Genomic DNA, 16,241 nt, shown 5'->3' on the forward strand with positions numbered 1-16,241 from the left:
GCAGCTTCTTTATAAGCCTGCGGATGGCATGAATCATTCGGGATCCCGGCATCAGTCGTAGTTTGTTTTCTATAAACGGAGAACGCATGTTTGTTGCCCTGCTTTTTTATATTCAGGTCCAGGAACTGTAAACAATTGTCAGTTTCATACTCCACGGTAAATTCTATTTTATTATGTGCATCGTTGAACTTTTTTACTATTTCCTCAATGTCCTCGCGGGAACCATCGACAAGTAACAGTGTGTCGTCTACATAACGGTTGTAATAAACAATTTTATCCATAATGTTATCGTCAGAATTTAGAACTTTATCTTCAAGGTCATTGATAAAAATGTCTGCCATAGTTCCTGAAATACTGGACCCCCATGGCTAACCCATCGTCCTGAATATAAAATTTGTTATTAAACGTAAAATAATTAAAACTTGTAATGAGCTGTAGGAGTTCAATAAATATAATTGTCTCTTGTGTTGAAATTTTACCGTATTTAAGGAAATTTCTCTTAATGATTTCTATAGTTTCGTTAACCGGAACACTGGAGTATAAGTTCTTAACATCCAACGAAACCAAATGGGAAGTGTCAGTGACTGGCGTATCTTTAATTTCACCTATCATGGTCATACTACCACGCACCGAATAGTTATTTTTATACACGTAAGTCTTTTTCAGAATTTGGTCCAAAAATTTTGTTGTTTTATATGCTGGACTATTTCGACCGTTAACAATCGGACGAACCAGATGCAGATCTTTATGCATCTTCAACTGTGATCTTAATTTGGGGGCAGTTGGATTCATGATAACACATCTTCTTTTTTCGGCTTCTGTCAGCAGGAAGTGTGAGCGTTTAAGAACATTTTTTAGTTTAGTTTGGAAATTGTCTTTTATGTCTTTCAGAATTTCTGTAATACTATTTTCGACAAAAAATGCTAAGGTCTTTGAAACGCACTCCTCCTCTTTTAATATAACGACCGTATTCCCCTTATCCGCTTTCGTGGCAATAGCTTTCACTTCATTAAGCTTTTTATTTATAGAATCGACAGTTACTCGGTCTGCTCTAGTCTTATGATTAACACTATTTCGCTTATTTAGTTCATTTTTTACTATTTTATGTAGCTTATGACCGACATGCCCGGTTTCATTATTATTTAATTTGGCAGTTTATATTGTCATTTTAGTGAGGGCAATTACTTCTTTCGCGATCTTCTTGTTAAATGACGGCTCAATATTAAACTTTAATGCCTTATTTAACATTTCTACTTCTGTATTATCAAATACAATATCCGTTTTGTTAACCACCTGTGGATAAAAGTCTAAAGACGAAAGGCTTTGTTGTTGATCTTTTTCATCTTTGCACGTGTTATTACTTAATTTACGAAGTTTTTTATATTGTTTTTCTTTTTTCTTTATAAACTCCTTCTGTAGTATATTGTGAAGTCTACATGTAACCTCTTCCCATACGTTCACCGGTAATATTTCCTTGACCTTAGTCTCTGCTTGAACTATTTGTTTTTTAATTAAGTCTTTCTTTTTATACAGATATTTAATTTCTGCGCGTATCCAAAACTTTTTTGCTTTTTCAACAGCTAGTCGTCCCGCCCATGACTTGCAATCCCAAAGTTTCAACTTCACGTAATTCGGGATAACACGATTCTTCACACATTCTTTGTTAAAGTTTGTTTGCGGCAGTTTTTAATAACTTAAGTCTTAAATTTTTGTATTTGTACACTAACCTCAATGTCTCGCCTGACACTAACGATTTAATATAATCCATTATGGAGTCGAGGTAGCAGTTGTTGTTATACTGGTTATCACTGTTAGCATTCAACCGCGATTCTTATACATATATTTTAACAGCGAGTTTCAAGAGACAATGCTCCCATCATCAGGTTGTAAAATCTATGTCATGAAATTAAACGGACTAAAAAGACAAAATACCGTCACAAATAGTTGGGAAGTCCATAGAATAAAACAGAATTAAAAGTATATTGGACTGTGGGTCCTCGTCTTACATTGAAGTTGTTGACTCCAGTCGATGGTTGACCCATAGCTACCAAATATGCTGTCGCACTGTGCCGGCTCGGGAGCTGTTGTGGACTGACGTGCCTAGGTGTTGTGGCGTGGTTACAGCCGTGTGCTTGACGGTAATGCTATGCTATTGGGCGCCTGATTTCCTTATTGCATTGGTCTGCTATTGTTAGCCTCTTGCCACTCCGTCAGTGACATGCTACAAGTTTAAAGCCGCATACCTACCCTAAAATAATTCTAAAAACCCGCTAAAAATCTCATTTCTTTAAAATTATCTTGTGCGTTTAGAATATTGCTTTGTTTCTTTTCATGGATAGCTATCTCGAATTCCTCTAGTAAATCAAGTTTCCTCCCTTTCTTTTCTACATGCAATATTTCTACGTTGTCTTCTATGCTCTTAAGGGGATGGCCTGTTTCATATATATGGTTCGCAACAGCTGATTTGTCATAATTTCCTCTTGTATGGGGATGCAGTTTTTGCTGACACAGAAACATATTGTAGAGTTATACGGCCATGTGCTATTTCATTGTTCACATGACGTGTAGCTTGGCATATGGATACTGTTTTGTTGTAACAGTGGATAAAATCCAAGTATGGGCTCAGTGATAACAGTGATCAGGAAATTCCATGGGAAAATCATCTAAGAATCCTAAATTCACAGCTGAATATTGCTGACTGAACTGAAGTATTCTAAAGTTGTTCGCTGCTGTGAGCCATGATTTTTAGAGGTGAATGGTTTGTTAATGTTGCAGGAAGGGCACTGATGCCTGAGCATGTGCCAGTAAAATAAACCAGCTCAAGTGCCTATTAGCTGTATTTGATACACACACAGTGTCAGCTGAGGGAGTATTATCATATAGCTGAGTATGTGCAGTAGGCATTCCTCTCAAGTGGGTGCAGACTAGTTTGTAGCAGTGACTTAACGGGTGGACACTGTGCCGTGGAGTGATCAGCTGTACCTAATTTTGATTGCTGTCCCTATTTGGCTAATTGCACGGTGGGGCGTATTTGCGTGACAGCTGTCAGAAGCATGAACAATAGCGACACAGTTTTGCATGCTGGCTGACACTACCTTGTGCAGTGTGCCATGTGGTAGTCTGAATGCTGCTGGGAATGTTTGTAGCTCGTCAGAGTTGCTACAGGAAAACATCAAACTGTTTCATAGCTCACTCACTTCTTCTGTAAGCAGAAACTGCTTCTCCATAATGGCGGCCAGCATAACCATGCCCATGATGCTGTTGTGTCCAGTTTGTTGCTTCCATCATTGAGTGACAGAACATGATAAACTTGATCTGCAGTCAGTAATTGCTGGTAGAAAGGTGAAGTATTACTGAAAATCACTTGCTTTTCACCACAGAAGGTAACTCGTTCGTCCAAATCTGCTTAGTGTGGTCTCAGAAAACTTGGTCGCGGAAACCGGTGATTGCAGGTGAAGCCAGAAAATGGAAGGGGCCTTGTCACCATTAATTACACCTAGCAGAACTTCTCAGTGCTGACATCCATAGGGTTGGGCACTCAGCAAAGTACTCTGCGTATATATTTTATGCCCCCTCCCTTTCCCTCCCAGAGGCATGTTGTGCACATCTTTCGATAACAACAAAGTTTGTGAGTCCATTGCTCCAACAGCAATGACAAATTGTGTTTTATAACCTGAAATGCTCATAGGCCTCAAAGGAAAGTTAAACGAGCTAGAACCAAAGATCAGGCTGTTGTGTCATATATGGCGGTGTGACAAATTTACTACGCATGCAAGAGTGATTTCAGCTTGGTGGTGAACTGTTTGTGTGCTGCACAAAATGCAAAGCGCACGACACTTGCCGGAAGTTACCACTGGTTGTGTAGTAGTTTGCTTCTTCTGAAACATCTGATAAGTGTCTGGGAGGTGTGGTGTCCACTAGTGGGTGAAGAGATCTTGTTCTTGATTTGCTTATCATCTGTCATTATGTCGGGTCACCAGTTGTGTTTACTGTGCTCCATAATTGAACAAAGGTGTTGCAAGTACAATACATTTTATTACTAATATAGCTATAAAAATCAAGGAACAAAAAACTCGGAAACATCAGAGAGAGAACTCAAACAGTCATTAAACATAACCAAAGATGGTGCTAGATCATCCGTCACTTTGGCACAAAGTTAGTTCACACTATTGGTTACATGTTGGACTGCTTGCATTGCCACAACTTCATGGTCTCTTTGTGACAAAATTAAGGTATCCAATGGCCTGCTGGAATATCTTATGACAACAACGTGGAAGTAGTAGTCGAAAGCTCAAGACTGGCAAATTTGATGCAGCTATAATTCCATTTATTCAAATAAATAAATGTTTAGCATTAGTATTAATTAAAAAATTACAAACTGTTTTGACTCCTACTGCACTGTAAACAATGTTAAACAGGGCTGAACTTGGAATAATTTCTGACAAGTGACGCGAGTACTCAAAAAAGAAAAAAAAAAAAATTGTTTGCCTCCATTAAAAGTAGTAAAGTCAAACTTTTTTTTCTCATACAATGAAAATTAATTAAAGGAAATTTGGAATTTCAGTGTGGAAAAACCTGGAAACCTGGAAATCTTGAGAAATCTTCTGGTGGAGCGCAAATGTCACCCCACAATTGTCTTATAGAAAGATTTGTACTCTTTGCGCACTTATTGTCTGCGTAGTACTTGAAGTTCAGAAAATGCTGTTCCTATTTATCAAAATTCCATAAATCTTGCTTTAAATTGTAAAGGGATTTCATACTACTGATTTGGATTTTATCAAGAAAACAAATGAAATATTATACTCGTATTTTATTGTATAAATCTTTAAAAAAATAGTGTATAATTTTATATGTTTGTACGGTCTTAATGCCAAGTGTTATGGAACTAATGGAACAGCAGTGAATAGATAGATCCTAATGCAACCAGCCATTTTTAAATGAGGAAGCTTGTTTTCAGTGGGTGACAGTAGTAGCATTAGTTTTGTAGCATGGTAGTCTGATGTTGCATTTGGATGTAGGAATATTCCTGTAGTAGCCAGTTTTATAAATAGGAGAGAGACTTATGATTACCAAGAGATGTATATATGTGAACATTATTTGCCATAGGCAGTTTTAAAGACTAATTAATGGGTTGTGTGTTACAGCATCATCCACATCAGAAACAACTACATCATCTGTGGAACATGAACGTTACATATCAGTTCTGGTGTCTGCTACCCCAATATCTGCCTTGCGTCAAGGTTCGGCATGGGGCATGTCGGACAGCAGCCTGAGTATTGATTCTCTGCTTCTGGCTGCAGAAGATCACCATGGTGTAGGAGGAACACTTACACCAGAAGTGGCACGCCGTGGTGGACCATTCAACAAAGCTGTTGGTACTCTTAGGTAATATGCTGTAACTATTCAGAAAATACCATCCTGTCATTAACATGTAAAGAAAGATGTTAGTTAATCACCCTCTCTCCGTTTGTTCACACAGTGTCTTCCCCCGCTCAAGTGGTGGGAAAGGTCCAAAGAGTTTTGGACGCTGGGGTTCATTGAAAGATAGGAGGCACAGTTCCCAAGGTTCCCTGACAACGCTATCTGTTGCTCACCATCGTAGCAACCAAAGGCATTCTGCAGATTCTGATTCTGGAACGGAGTGTGTGCACACTTTCCAGCGTGCAGTGTTGTATATATTGGGTGAAAAGGCGCAAATGAAGGTGAGTGGAATTTTGTTTATTCAAAATACAGTTCTATGAGTTCAGTAGTGCAGGTACATCTAGGTGAAGAATTTCACTTTGATAATAAGTGCAGTTTTGTTGATACATGAGCGGCACCCTTCGTTGCTCCAACAATCTTTGATAATTGTTGCTGGAAGTAGAGCAAGTTTTCAACTACTAAACGATTTTAGTTACTTTCCTATTCTATGATTAGTTATGTCACATCTGCTATTTGGGGAAGACTGAATTCAGTATTTCACCCTTCACACTGTTATCTTCCGTTTTGGTGTCACTATGGTCACTGAGTGAACGGATACAGGATTTCGAACTGCTTATTGATTTTACATAGGACAAAACGACTAGACAAAATTTTAGTTTTAAAACATTGAATGCCTCTCTTATTACCCTCCTTATGTTTATTTGTCAGTGTTTAAATGATTTAAGTACGTTGCATTTCTTGATGTTGCCTTCTCTGAAAACAGCATATTCCCATCTATTTTTGTTGTTCTAAAAAATTGACATATTGTTTGGTCTGTAATTTGTGACTTATTGCCAAGCATAATCTATTGCCAACCATCAGCTCTTTGATCAATATGAATTTTCTCCCACTTTGTTTCTCTTTTCTTAACCATAAGGGCCAAAACTGGAAAAATTGGGCTGGATTAAGCATCATTCTTCTAAAGATTTTTGTTAGTTTTGGTTAAGACACTAGAATTTTTATTTACCAAATGGAGTCATTTTTTCAACTACAAAGAGACCCTGTTTCTGTTTTTCTGGTAATTACTAATGATCATACTATACTGCCTCTCAGTGACTTCCACAGCTGCTAAAACATTTTTCACGTTCTGCGTAGCAAGTTTCGCAATAGGAAGCAAAGGTGTTGTATTGCTTGTTCTTCATTTTATGGTTTGAAATAATAATTAATCACTTTGCGTCAGCCACGATCTGGTGTGTCCAAAAAACACTTCAATTGTACTTGATATTTCTGTTGGACATCAATGAGCTGTCATGGCACTCATGTTGTTCACAATTTCAGATTATCGAGTTGCTGAGGATCTTAAATGCGCATGCTGTCTCATTGATCTCTAGTCCAACTTAAAGTCATGAACTTTGTTGACCATCCCTGTAATTGTGACCTTAGGGTAACTCACCAACCGCACAGCATCATTTGTGTTTGTGGCACGAAACAGTCATTTGTGGATCATATTCACTGGTGCAGCAGAATGCACATAATACTTCCAACGTTCACCCAAATTCCTAGACAGTATCCCCCCCCCCCCCCCAAGATAAAGCAATTCACACACAATTGGAGATTACGCCTCTACATCTTTTGGGGAAAAAGTAACAATTACGCTGTCTCTTACCAAAGTTGCAACAAACATATTAAACTCTATTTCCACAAGTATATGCAGAAAATATTCCCAGCACTAGAGATAAAATGGCACACACACACACACACACACACACACACACACACACACACACACACACACATTAAGCACAGTCTTGTGTCTAAGAAAATGATGGTGCATTTGCTTGTTTGTGTGAATGAATAATTTGTTTTTCTTTTCTGACAAAGGCTGTGGTCGAAAGCTTATGTGTAAGTTGTCTTTTAATTGTGCCTGTCTGCAACTTAACATGCCGTCATTACAGTAAGTGGGAATCTATCTTTTGATCCATTGTTGATATGTCGGCATGGAGTTTCCATTGTTTGATTTTGAGTTAATAAATACTGCTTATCATATAAGGTTGTTTCAGCACAACAAATGTAAAAAGTTTGTGTTAGTAGCAATACCTATCTTTTAACAGAGTTACAGATCAATGTTGTTTGAGATATTTATCAGTATTTTACAAATTAGATGGAGTGAAAATACCAAGAATTTTTTCAAAATATTTCTCTGAATGTTCATATGTAATTCATGTTTTCCCTGAGGAGTCTTATCAGTCAATTAAAGGGATGTCATAACCACTGTAATATGTTGTCATAACTGCAGTAGATCCTTTTCCGATGCTTAATTTCTCTAATTTCTTCTTCCTAAGTTGCTGTTCAAGATCTCTCTACAATTAGTGACATGCACCTGTATACTACTTCTTATACTTCTTACCATACTTGTTTATATTGCTGCATGTACATATGTTAAATGGATAATAATAGATGTGCAGTGCTCAGTTTGGCCATGGCAGCTTCAGTGGCAGAATTATCATGGTCACACACTTCATTTCCTCTTCCCTTTTATTCTTTCGCCTTTTTGGTGTCAGAAAATGAGTGTCAACTTCAGATAACTGGTGTAGCTGCTGAGAAAGAAGAGGGATATAAGGAATATAATTTGTCTCTTTCTTTTAAGTGTTTTGTCATTATGAATTGAATATCTCAGTTGCCATGTTAAATTATTTCATTATTTTGCAGGGTACAAAAGCAGAATCTGCTCCAAAAACAGACTTCATACCTGTTGAATATTTTGATGTTAGACATACAAAAACTGCATTCAAGAAGCTGATGAGAGCATGCATTCCAAGCTCACCCAGTGCTGAACCGGAACAGACTTTCTACAAGTAAGTTTGAAAGTTTGTAGGCATATCTTCTGTTACTTTACATTGTGGTTATACAAAAGTGCTTTCTTGTGTTTAACTCAGGTCTAATTTTGGAATTTCTTTTTGCCACTGTTAAGACATAGATGTCTCTTCTGTACTAGCAATCAGATCATTCTGCTACACCTTACTTGGTTTTATAAATTTCTGGCCACCATGCAGGTATTCAGATGCTTGAAACCACCATGACGATCTTAACTGATTTGCTACGGAAAGTGAATAGTACTGTGTAGAGGTGGGCCAAACGGTTATTCTGGAGTAATCGTTATCACAGTTCCAGTTATTCTTGATAACCGTTACTTTTAACGGTTATTAATAACTGTCAAGTTATTTTTCGCTAGCGAATACCGAATACTCAGACAGTTAAATAACGACATAGTTGGAATCCATCCGTTTAGTTATCAGTATAACTGCGAGTAGTGTGAAATAGCAGGAATGTCGTATGAATCGTGTCATAACCTTAGCTTATTAATTCCGGGTACATTGTAGTTGATATTAGAATGATTATTAGTGTTTCATATTATATGTTTGTAGGTTATCGGTCGCTATTAGAAATATTATCTTCGCAGCTGTGACAGAAAGTACGCGGAACTTCGCCAAAGCACTGTTTAAGTAAAATGTTAACAACGTGCGTTTTTAAGTATGAAGTAATATGTAAACTGAGTACTGTAGGTTAAATTCTGAGCTTAATTTCTTGTGCTGCTCACATAATAGAATAAAGTGTACAGCCTTTTAATACAACAAAAAATATACGTAATGTGACAGATTCGTTTACTCCTGTGCTGTAAAAGCTAGTCCTGTTGGGGAAAGTGTGAGTACGCTAATCCAAGTTTTATGTCAGATTTGGAAACTGCTCGATTTCTCCAGCTACAGCATGTTTATAACATATGAAGACATGCAGATCGAAAAGGTTGACAGTGTTACATTTCTGGGACTACAACTCGATAATAAATTCAGTTGGGAAGGGCATACCACATTTTTTCATTCTATTATTTTACAGGGGAGCATATTCTGTGGTAACTTATCAAACGTAGCAAAAGTTTTTTTGCATGTAAAAGCGTGTAATGAAAATAGTTTGTGGTATCAATTCAAGAAAATCATGTAGGAACCTGTTCAAGGAACTTTGTATTCTAACCACTGCTTCCTAGTATATTTATTCCGTAATGAAATTTGTTACAAGTATTTCCAACCAATAGCTTAATACATAATATCAGTACTAGAAATGGGAACAGCAATCTACATAAAGACCTAACATCACTTACCTTGGTCCAAAAGGGGTCCAATATTCAGGAACATGCATTTTCAATAAACTGCCAGGAAGTCAGCAACCATTAAAAACTTGGTTTCAGATAAAGCACGGTTTACAGTGTGTTTGAAAGACTATTTGGTACAGAAGTGTCTTGATTCCACCCGTCATCAATATGCCGGAAATGTCTATATTTCCCACCAAAAATACAATCAAACCAACGGGACAACTGCGGGAAGTTGGGGGTTTTAGGGTGAGGACAAGCTAGTAAAAAAAAAAAAAAAAAAAAAAAAAACATGATCCATGATCCCCCCCCCCCCCAAAAAAAACAGCATTCTGCTACACCAACAAAAATCTGCAGGAATCGGACACTTCCCTTGAACAATATAGGTCAACCATAGGTGACCATACCAAAACACCAGCACCCACAACGAAAAGTACGAAAATTGGAGTCGGACATTTCCCTTGACCTACATATGTCAACCTCAATACTAAAACATCAACACATACAACTATGAAAATGGGAATCGGTCATTTCCGGTGACCTGTATAGGTCCACCACAGCTACTGATGCCAAAAAACCAACACCTACAACTGCGAAAAATAAAACCACAATCCAAAGGTCCACAAACCAATCATCCCTACATAAATTAAATCACATTCAATACTTCATAAGTACACAAAACATCACAGCTAGAAAAAAAAAAAAAAAAAAAAAAATTATTTACCACCAGCAAATTCCGGCACTGCAACCTAGATCGACAGCCCCCCCCCCCCCCCCCCCCCCCCACACACACACACACACACACAAACAAGTCATAAACACCGTGCCGTAATGACATTCACACACCACAACACCTTTACGTCGAAGCAGACGGGTGGAATCAGATGCTTCCATTGACCCCTCCTTCTACTCTGTAGATGAATATTGTAACAGAGACTGATAGACCAGCTTAAGTAAAAATTCTGCTATATTTCAGTTTTGACAGCACTTGGTTGCAACAGTCAAGATCGGGTATTCTGTGTATGATAAATTTATTAAAAGTGCATAACTGTGTTTTATTCTGACAGTGTATCTATTCTATAAATATTAGCAGTTACTGTGATACATTCACATATTTTGACAATCTCCTGCCAAATGATGAGGATTATAATTATTATATTCCACTGTATTTTGTTATACTTTCTGACATGTTATTTGTCATTCACTATGGCCAGCGGCTATTTCCGAAGAAGTACGTAAATATTTGTTCGCTCCAGTAACTATCGTCCTCTGTAATATCACCGGGGTCTAAGACTGGAGTCACTGTATCAGGAACACAGACACACAGTTATTCCGTTACCAACTTCCAGGTTACTTGTAATGGTAGTCCGATAACTGCCAGAGATCGAGAACTGTGAGCCAATAATGATAACTGCCAGAGGAAAATGCCAATCTCTGACAGTTATTTCCATAGTCACTCGAATTCCTTATGGTACCTCTCTTTATACAACCCGTCGAAGCTAAATTGACATATGAGGCAGTGGCTTAAGGGAACGACCGTACTTGTTAATGCCTGTACTGCAGCTCCTATCAGCCACCGCTCGGACATTAATCTTACGTAATTGTTTGTGCTAAAAGTAACGAAGGCGCACGATATAGTACACAGTTCTTATCAACAGATGGCATGCAGTCTCACAGTTATTCCCATGGCCTATAGAACGCCTTCCAAATGGTCTACCCTCTCCTTAGTTCCTAGCCAGATCTCCGATGAGTTGATGGGAAAGCGTAGTACGATCTTCGGTCAATAGATGGCGCGAGGCACTGTTGACATTAGACAGTTATTGAAATAACTGCCTGTGTCAGAGGAACAGTTATCATGGTAACCGTTACTTTTCAGTAACCGGTTATTTCTATCAGTTACGTTATTTTTTGCCACCTCTAGTACTGTGGAATAGTGTTTTATGGTGGTTGTTTGTAGGTAGGAGTTGCTGTACAGTTTCCATGCACCAGTGAAAAGATTTCTAGGTACAGGGTGACAATTATTGAACTATATGAAATCAAATTGTCATAACTTCTTAATGTTTGTGTTAGTACATTCAAACTGCATTATTGGTATGTAGAAGCGCATGCGCCTTGTTGTTATCGGTCATTTGCAAATGAAAATGTTACAGTACAGTGTGCCTGAGCATATAGCACTTATGAAGGCCTACTCTGTGAGCAATAGCCCAACTGCAGCTCAGAGGAAGTTTGTGACCAAGTTCAAGCTGAAGACAACCAGTCAAAGTGTGCTAACAATCAAGAATTTGATTTGCAGGTTTGAGAGCATGGAATGTGTTCGTGATGACAGTTTTGTCAATGTAAGTCATCCAGAAAGGGTGAAAATGCCTGAAACATTGAGAAGGCACACTGTGTTTCAGACTGGCCACATGAAATTGATCAGATGAGCTGCACAGCAGGTGGAGTCAACCGGGAGTCACTGCAACAAATTGTGGTTGAAGTCCTGCATCTCTTCCCACACAAAATTCAAACCCATCAGCCATTAAGCCCCAGGGTTATGGAACAGGAGTTGTTTTTTGCCACTACTATTGTCCACAGAATTAACAGGCAGGACTTTGATGTGAATATGGTTTGTTTTAGTGATGAAGCCCACTTTCATTCGAATGAGTTATGCAAAATTGGTGCATTTGGAGGACTGTAAATCCAGATTTCATGATAAAGAAGTCTCTTCACCCTCAACTGGTAACTGTGGTGTGCAATGTCCAGTCACGGAATTATTGGTTCGATGTTCCTTGATGGCAAAGTGACTACTGAACGGTATGTGAAGGTTTTGGAAGATGATTTCATCCCCATTATCCAAAGTGACCCTGATTTCAACAAGATGTGGTTCATGCAAGGAAAGCTCGACCCCACCGAAGCAGGTGGTTGAGGACCCCCCTCCTATTGTTTCCCCCCACACCTGTTTTGGGAGTGTTCATACCCAATTGCTACATGGAGAAGCAACATTCCCCTCTGCCATTCCTCAACAGGAAGGGGTCCCTTGGGACACTGCCCTCCCAGGATTCTGCTGATCTTAAACAGCATATCAGACAGTGGCTGAAGGGGTCATAGGTTTCTGGTTGTAGGGCTTCATGTTCCTCCTGTGTCCCTGAAAGAAGGGCTGACAAACATCAAAATCATCCAAGGAGGAGGAGGAGGAATGAGAAAGGAAATGACTAGTGGTGGTACAGGGTACCTTCTGCCATGTGCGGTAAGGTGGGTTGTAGAGTATCGCTGTAGATGTAAATGACCTCAAAGATGGTGGAGGTTCCGATGTTCACTTCATGTCTCCTAGAGTCCTATAATGCTCCATTCTGCTGCTAGCCCTTTGCCCTGACACAGCTCCAGGTCCAGACTGCATCCACAACAGAGTGCTCAAACACCTATCAGCAGATTGCCAATGTCATCTCCTTGCCATTTTCAACTATATCTTGAGTGAGGGTGAGTTCCCACCTTGATGATAAGAAAGCATGATTATCCCAATGCTGAATCCAGGTAAACATCCATTTGAGATGGATAGCTATCACCGAATTAGTCTCAGTAATTTTACATGCGAGTTGCTCATATATATGGTCAGCTGAGAGCTGTGTTGGTACCTTGGTCTTGGGGGCCTTTTGGTTCTGTCTCAGGGCAGTTTTTGCCAAGACCATTCTACTGATGATAGTTAGGTCTACCTGGAGTCTGCAATCTGGTCAGCTTTCGCCCGGTGTCACCAAACTAGAACTGTCTTCTTAGAGTCGCAGAACTTGTATGACACCACATGGTGTAATCACATCCTTACCCTCTGTAAGTGGGGTCTCCGGAGCCCAAACTGATTTTTGTCCAGAACTTCTTGTTACACTGTACTTCCGGGGTCCAAGGTGATGCTTCGCTCAGTATCCTCCATATACAAGAGAATGGTGTCCCACAGGAGTCTTATTAAGTGTGCCCCTTTTTCTAGTCTAGTCTAGTCTAGCTGCAGCTGTGGAGGTACACTGTGATTGTCGCTGAATGCCAACTGCAGTGTGCTATATGAAAGGGACAGTCCTGTGCCTTACCCATGGCTCCTAGTTTTCAGCTGCTGAGACATACATCATGCACTTCTGTTATACTGTTCATCCATAACTAGAACTCTACGTTGATGACCAGTTGCTCAATGTGATGGAATCTTATTGCTTTCCTGGATTGGTCTTCAGTGCCATCATTTCCATATCTTCGCCAACTTAAACAGATGTGGTGCTCACATATTAATACCTTTTGCTGCATCAGTAACACCAGCTGGGGCAAAGATTGCTTTGCAATTTTGTGGCTCCGATCCCATCTACAAAGCTCTGAGCCTGTCCCGTTTCGGCATCACCTTCAGCATTGCAGATGCTGGACCTGATCCTGTGAACAGTCTACTCAGGTAGGCAGAGCTATACCACTACAGATCAGGCACCAACAACTGCTGCTCAGCTACGTGACATGCATTCGCTACTCCCCTGAGCATCCAAACTACTATTTTTTTTCTCCTGGTAGGGAGATCCAGCTCTCACAGCAGTGACCCAATGTCTCCGTTCTGAATTCAGACTTCCCCCCGTCACCTTTTGTCAGGGACCAATTGCATATGCCCTCATGGTGTGTACCCCATCCTCAGTTCTGTCTCGACCTATCCTTTGGATCAAAAGGCACTGTAGACTGCAAGGTTTATTGCTGTCTATTCTGGCCATCCTTGATGCTTTTCTAGGTTCAGAAAGGGTACACTTGTATGACTCTATGGTCAACAAATGCAGCGGTTTTGCCTACACACATGCAAGGTGCAGTGAACTATGCACCTGCTGCATGGATGTAGTGTATTCAATGCAGAATTAGTGCTCATCATTTGAGCCCTTTGTTGCGTTTGTTCTTGCACCAGCAAGACATCCCTAATCGGCAGTGATACCCTGAGTAGCATTCAGTCTATAGACCAGTGCTACCCTTGAAACCTATTGTTTGCAACTATCCAGAATCTCCATTCTGATCTCCATCAAACTGGATTATCATGTAGGTATTCCAGGGAGTGAACATGTTGACCAGTTGGCCAAGTTGGCTACCAAGATGCCGACTTTGATGGGAGATACAGGAACTGGACATTTGATTGACTGTATACCTTCAGTTGTTAGAGGCTTGGAACATAGATTGTTGTGCCTTGGTTCCTCCAAACAAAATGCAAGTAATAAAAAGGACCACGACCTTGTGGCGGTCATCCCTTAGTGTTTCTTGCAGAAAATCTACCAGTCTGTTGGCTTTACCTTGGCCACTCTTGGCTGACCTGTGGCCACATTCTAAAACATGACGAGCCACCTCACTGTCAGTGTGGAACCCATCTGACAGTGGCACACATCCTGCTGGACTATTTGGCAACCTTATGGCAAAACCTTAAACATGCTAACTCGCTGCCTCTGGTGCTAGCGGATGAGGTCAAAGTGGCTCATGAAGGTGGTTTCTACTTCTTTCTGTGAGGCGGAGGGCAAATTAGCCTCATCGTGGCCTCTTGAGGGATTGTTGGGGAAGCCCTGTCACCAACTACAACTTAGGCAGCCCAAGGCCACCCTTGCTTGTTGGTCCATCCTGGCTCTTGCCCTTCCCACCATTTTAATTTCTTATTATTTTACATCAGTTGTTGCTTTCCTGCGCATTGTCATTGTTCTCTTTCCTGATATTTTATCAACTTACCTGCATTGCTAATTTTCTCGAGGTAATGGAGGGTGAGGAAACACCAGTTAGATGCAGAGGGTGCATCTTGTATCACATAATGTGTTCCAGGAATCTTCATCTGCTTTCTGAGTGGAGGAACTCACCCACCTTCACTGTCTTCCCCTCTCTCACTTCTACTTGGTTCTACCCCTTGACCGAGCGAAGTGGCGCAGTGGCTAGCACACTGGACTCACATTCGGGAGGATGATGGTTCAATCCCGCAGCCGGCCGTCCTGATTTAGGTTTTCAGTGATTTCTCTAAAGTTGCTCCAGGCAAATGCCAGGGTGGTTCCTTCGAAAGGGCACGGCCGACTTCCTTTCCCATCCTTCCCTAATCCAATGAGACTGATGACCTCGCTGTCTGGTCTCCTCCCCCGAAACAACCATCTATCTCTTTGTTTTGTTGATTCTCAATTACAGTCAAGTTAATCAGGTTTTGACTTACATCCTTCCTCTCTGAGGACTCTTCCGAGCTTGATGCATATAGGATGGAGAGACTGATGACCTCACAGTTTGATCCTTTTAACCTCATCAGTCCAAATCCAAATTCAGTCTCATTATGAATGGAGTATGTGCATGGGACCCTGAGCCATTGTGGCATTTCTCCCCTTTGTGTACCATAATTATACCCAGGCCGGTGAAACATGTCACTTGACAGCTCACGTGTGGTTGGCTACACTGCGATTGTGAGGTTGCAATAGCTGCCAACGCACACACCCACAACTCCGAAGTACATTTTGTAAATGTAAGCCACAATCAATGTTTATACGTAAGTGCAACAAAGTACGTTTTTCTTACAATGGAGAGAACGATGACTGAGACTAAGCGTTTGATAGTATATTAAACTGGGAAATAAAAACACTTGAAGTTAATATCTATGAAAAGTCATCCAAATTGTTACAGTAATAGCTGCATGTAAAACTTTGTATAATAATGCAAATTTAAACATACCAAATAACACACTATCCACACTCGTAGAAAGAAGTAAAGC

The 16,241-nt window shown here is 40.0% G+C and overlaps 1 protein-coding gene across 1 annotated transcript in view; it reads left to right on the forward strand.

Moving 5' to 3' along the window:
- Positions 1-16,241, forward strand: part of LOC126094520 (myotubularin-related protein 13) — a 223,730-nt gene that overhangs the window by 149,028 nt on the left and 58,461 nt on the right. Inside the window, 3 exon segments of the mRNA XM_049908937.1 lie at positions 5,145-5,385; positions 5,480-5,702; positions 8,110-8,255. Of these exon segments, the coding sequence (XP_049764894.1) occupies positions 5,145-5,385; positions 5,480-5,702; positions 8,110-8,255 (610 nt within the window).

This window comes from Schistocerca cancellata, chromosome 8 (assembly GCF_023864275.1).
Source record: "Schistocerca cancellata isolate TAMUIC-IGC-003103 chromosome 8, iqSchCanc2.1, whole genome shotgun sequence".
Lineage (NCBI taxonomy): Eukaryota > Metazoa > Arthropoda > Insecta > Orthoptera > Acrididae > Schistocerca > Schistocerca cancellata.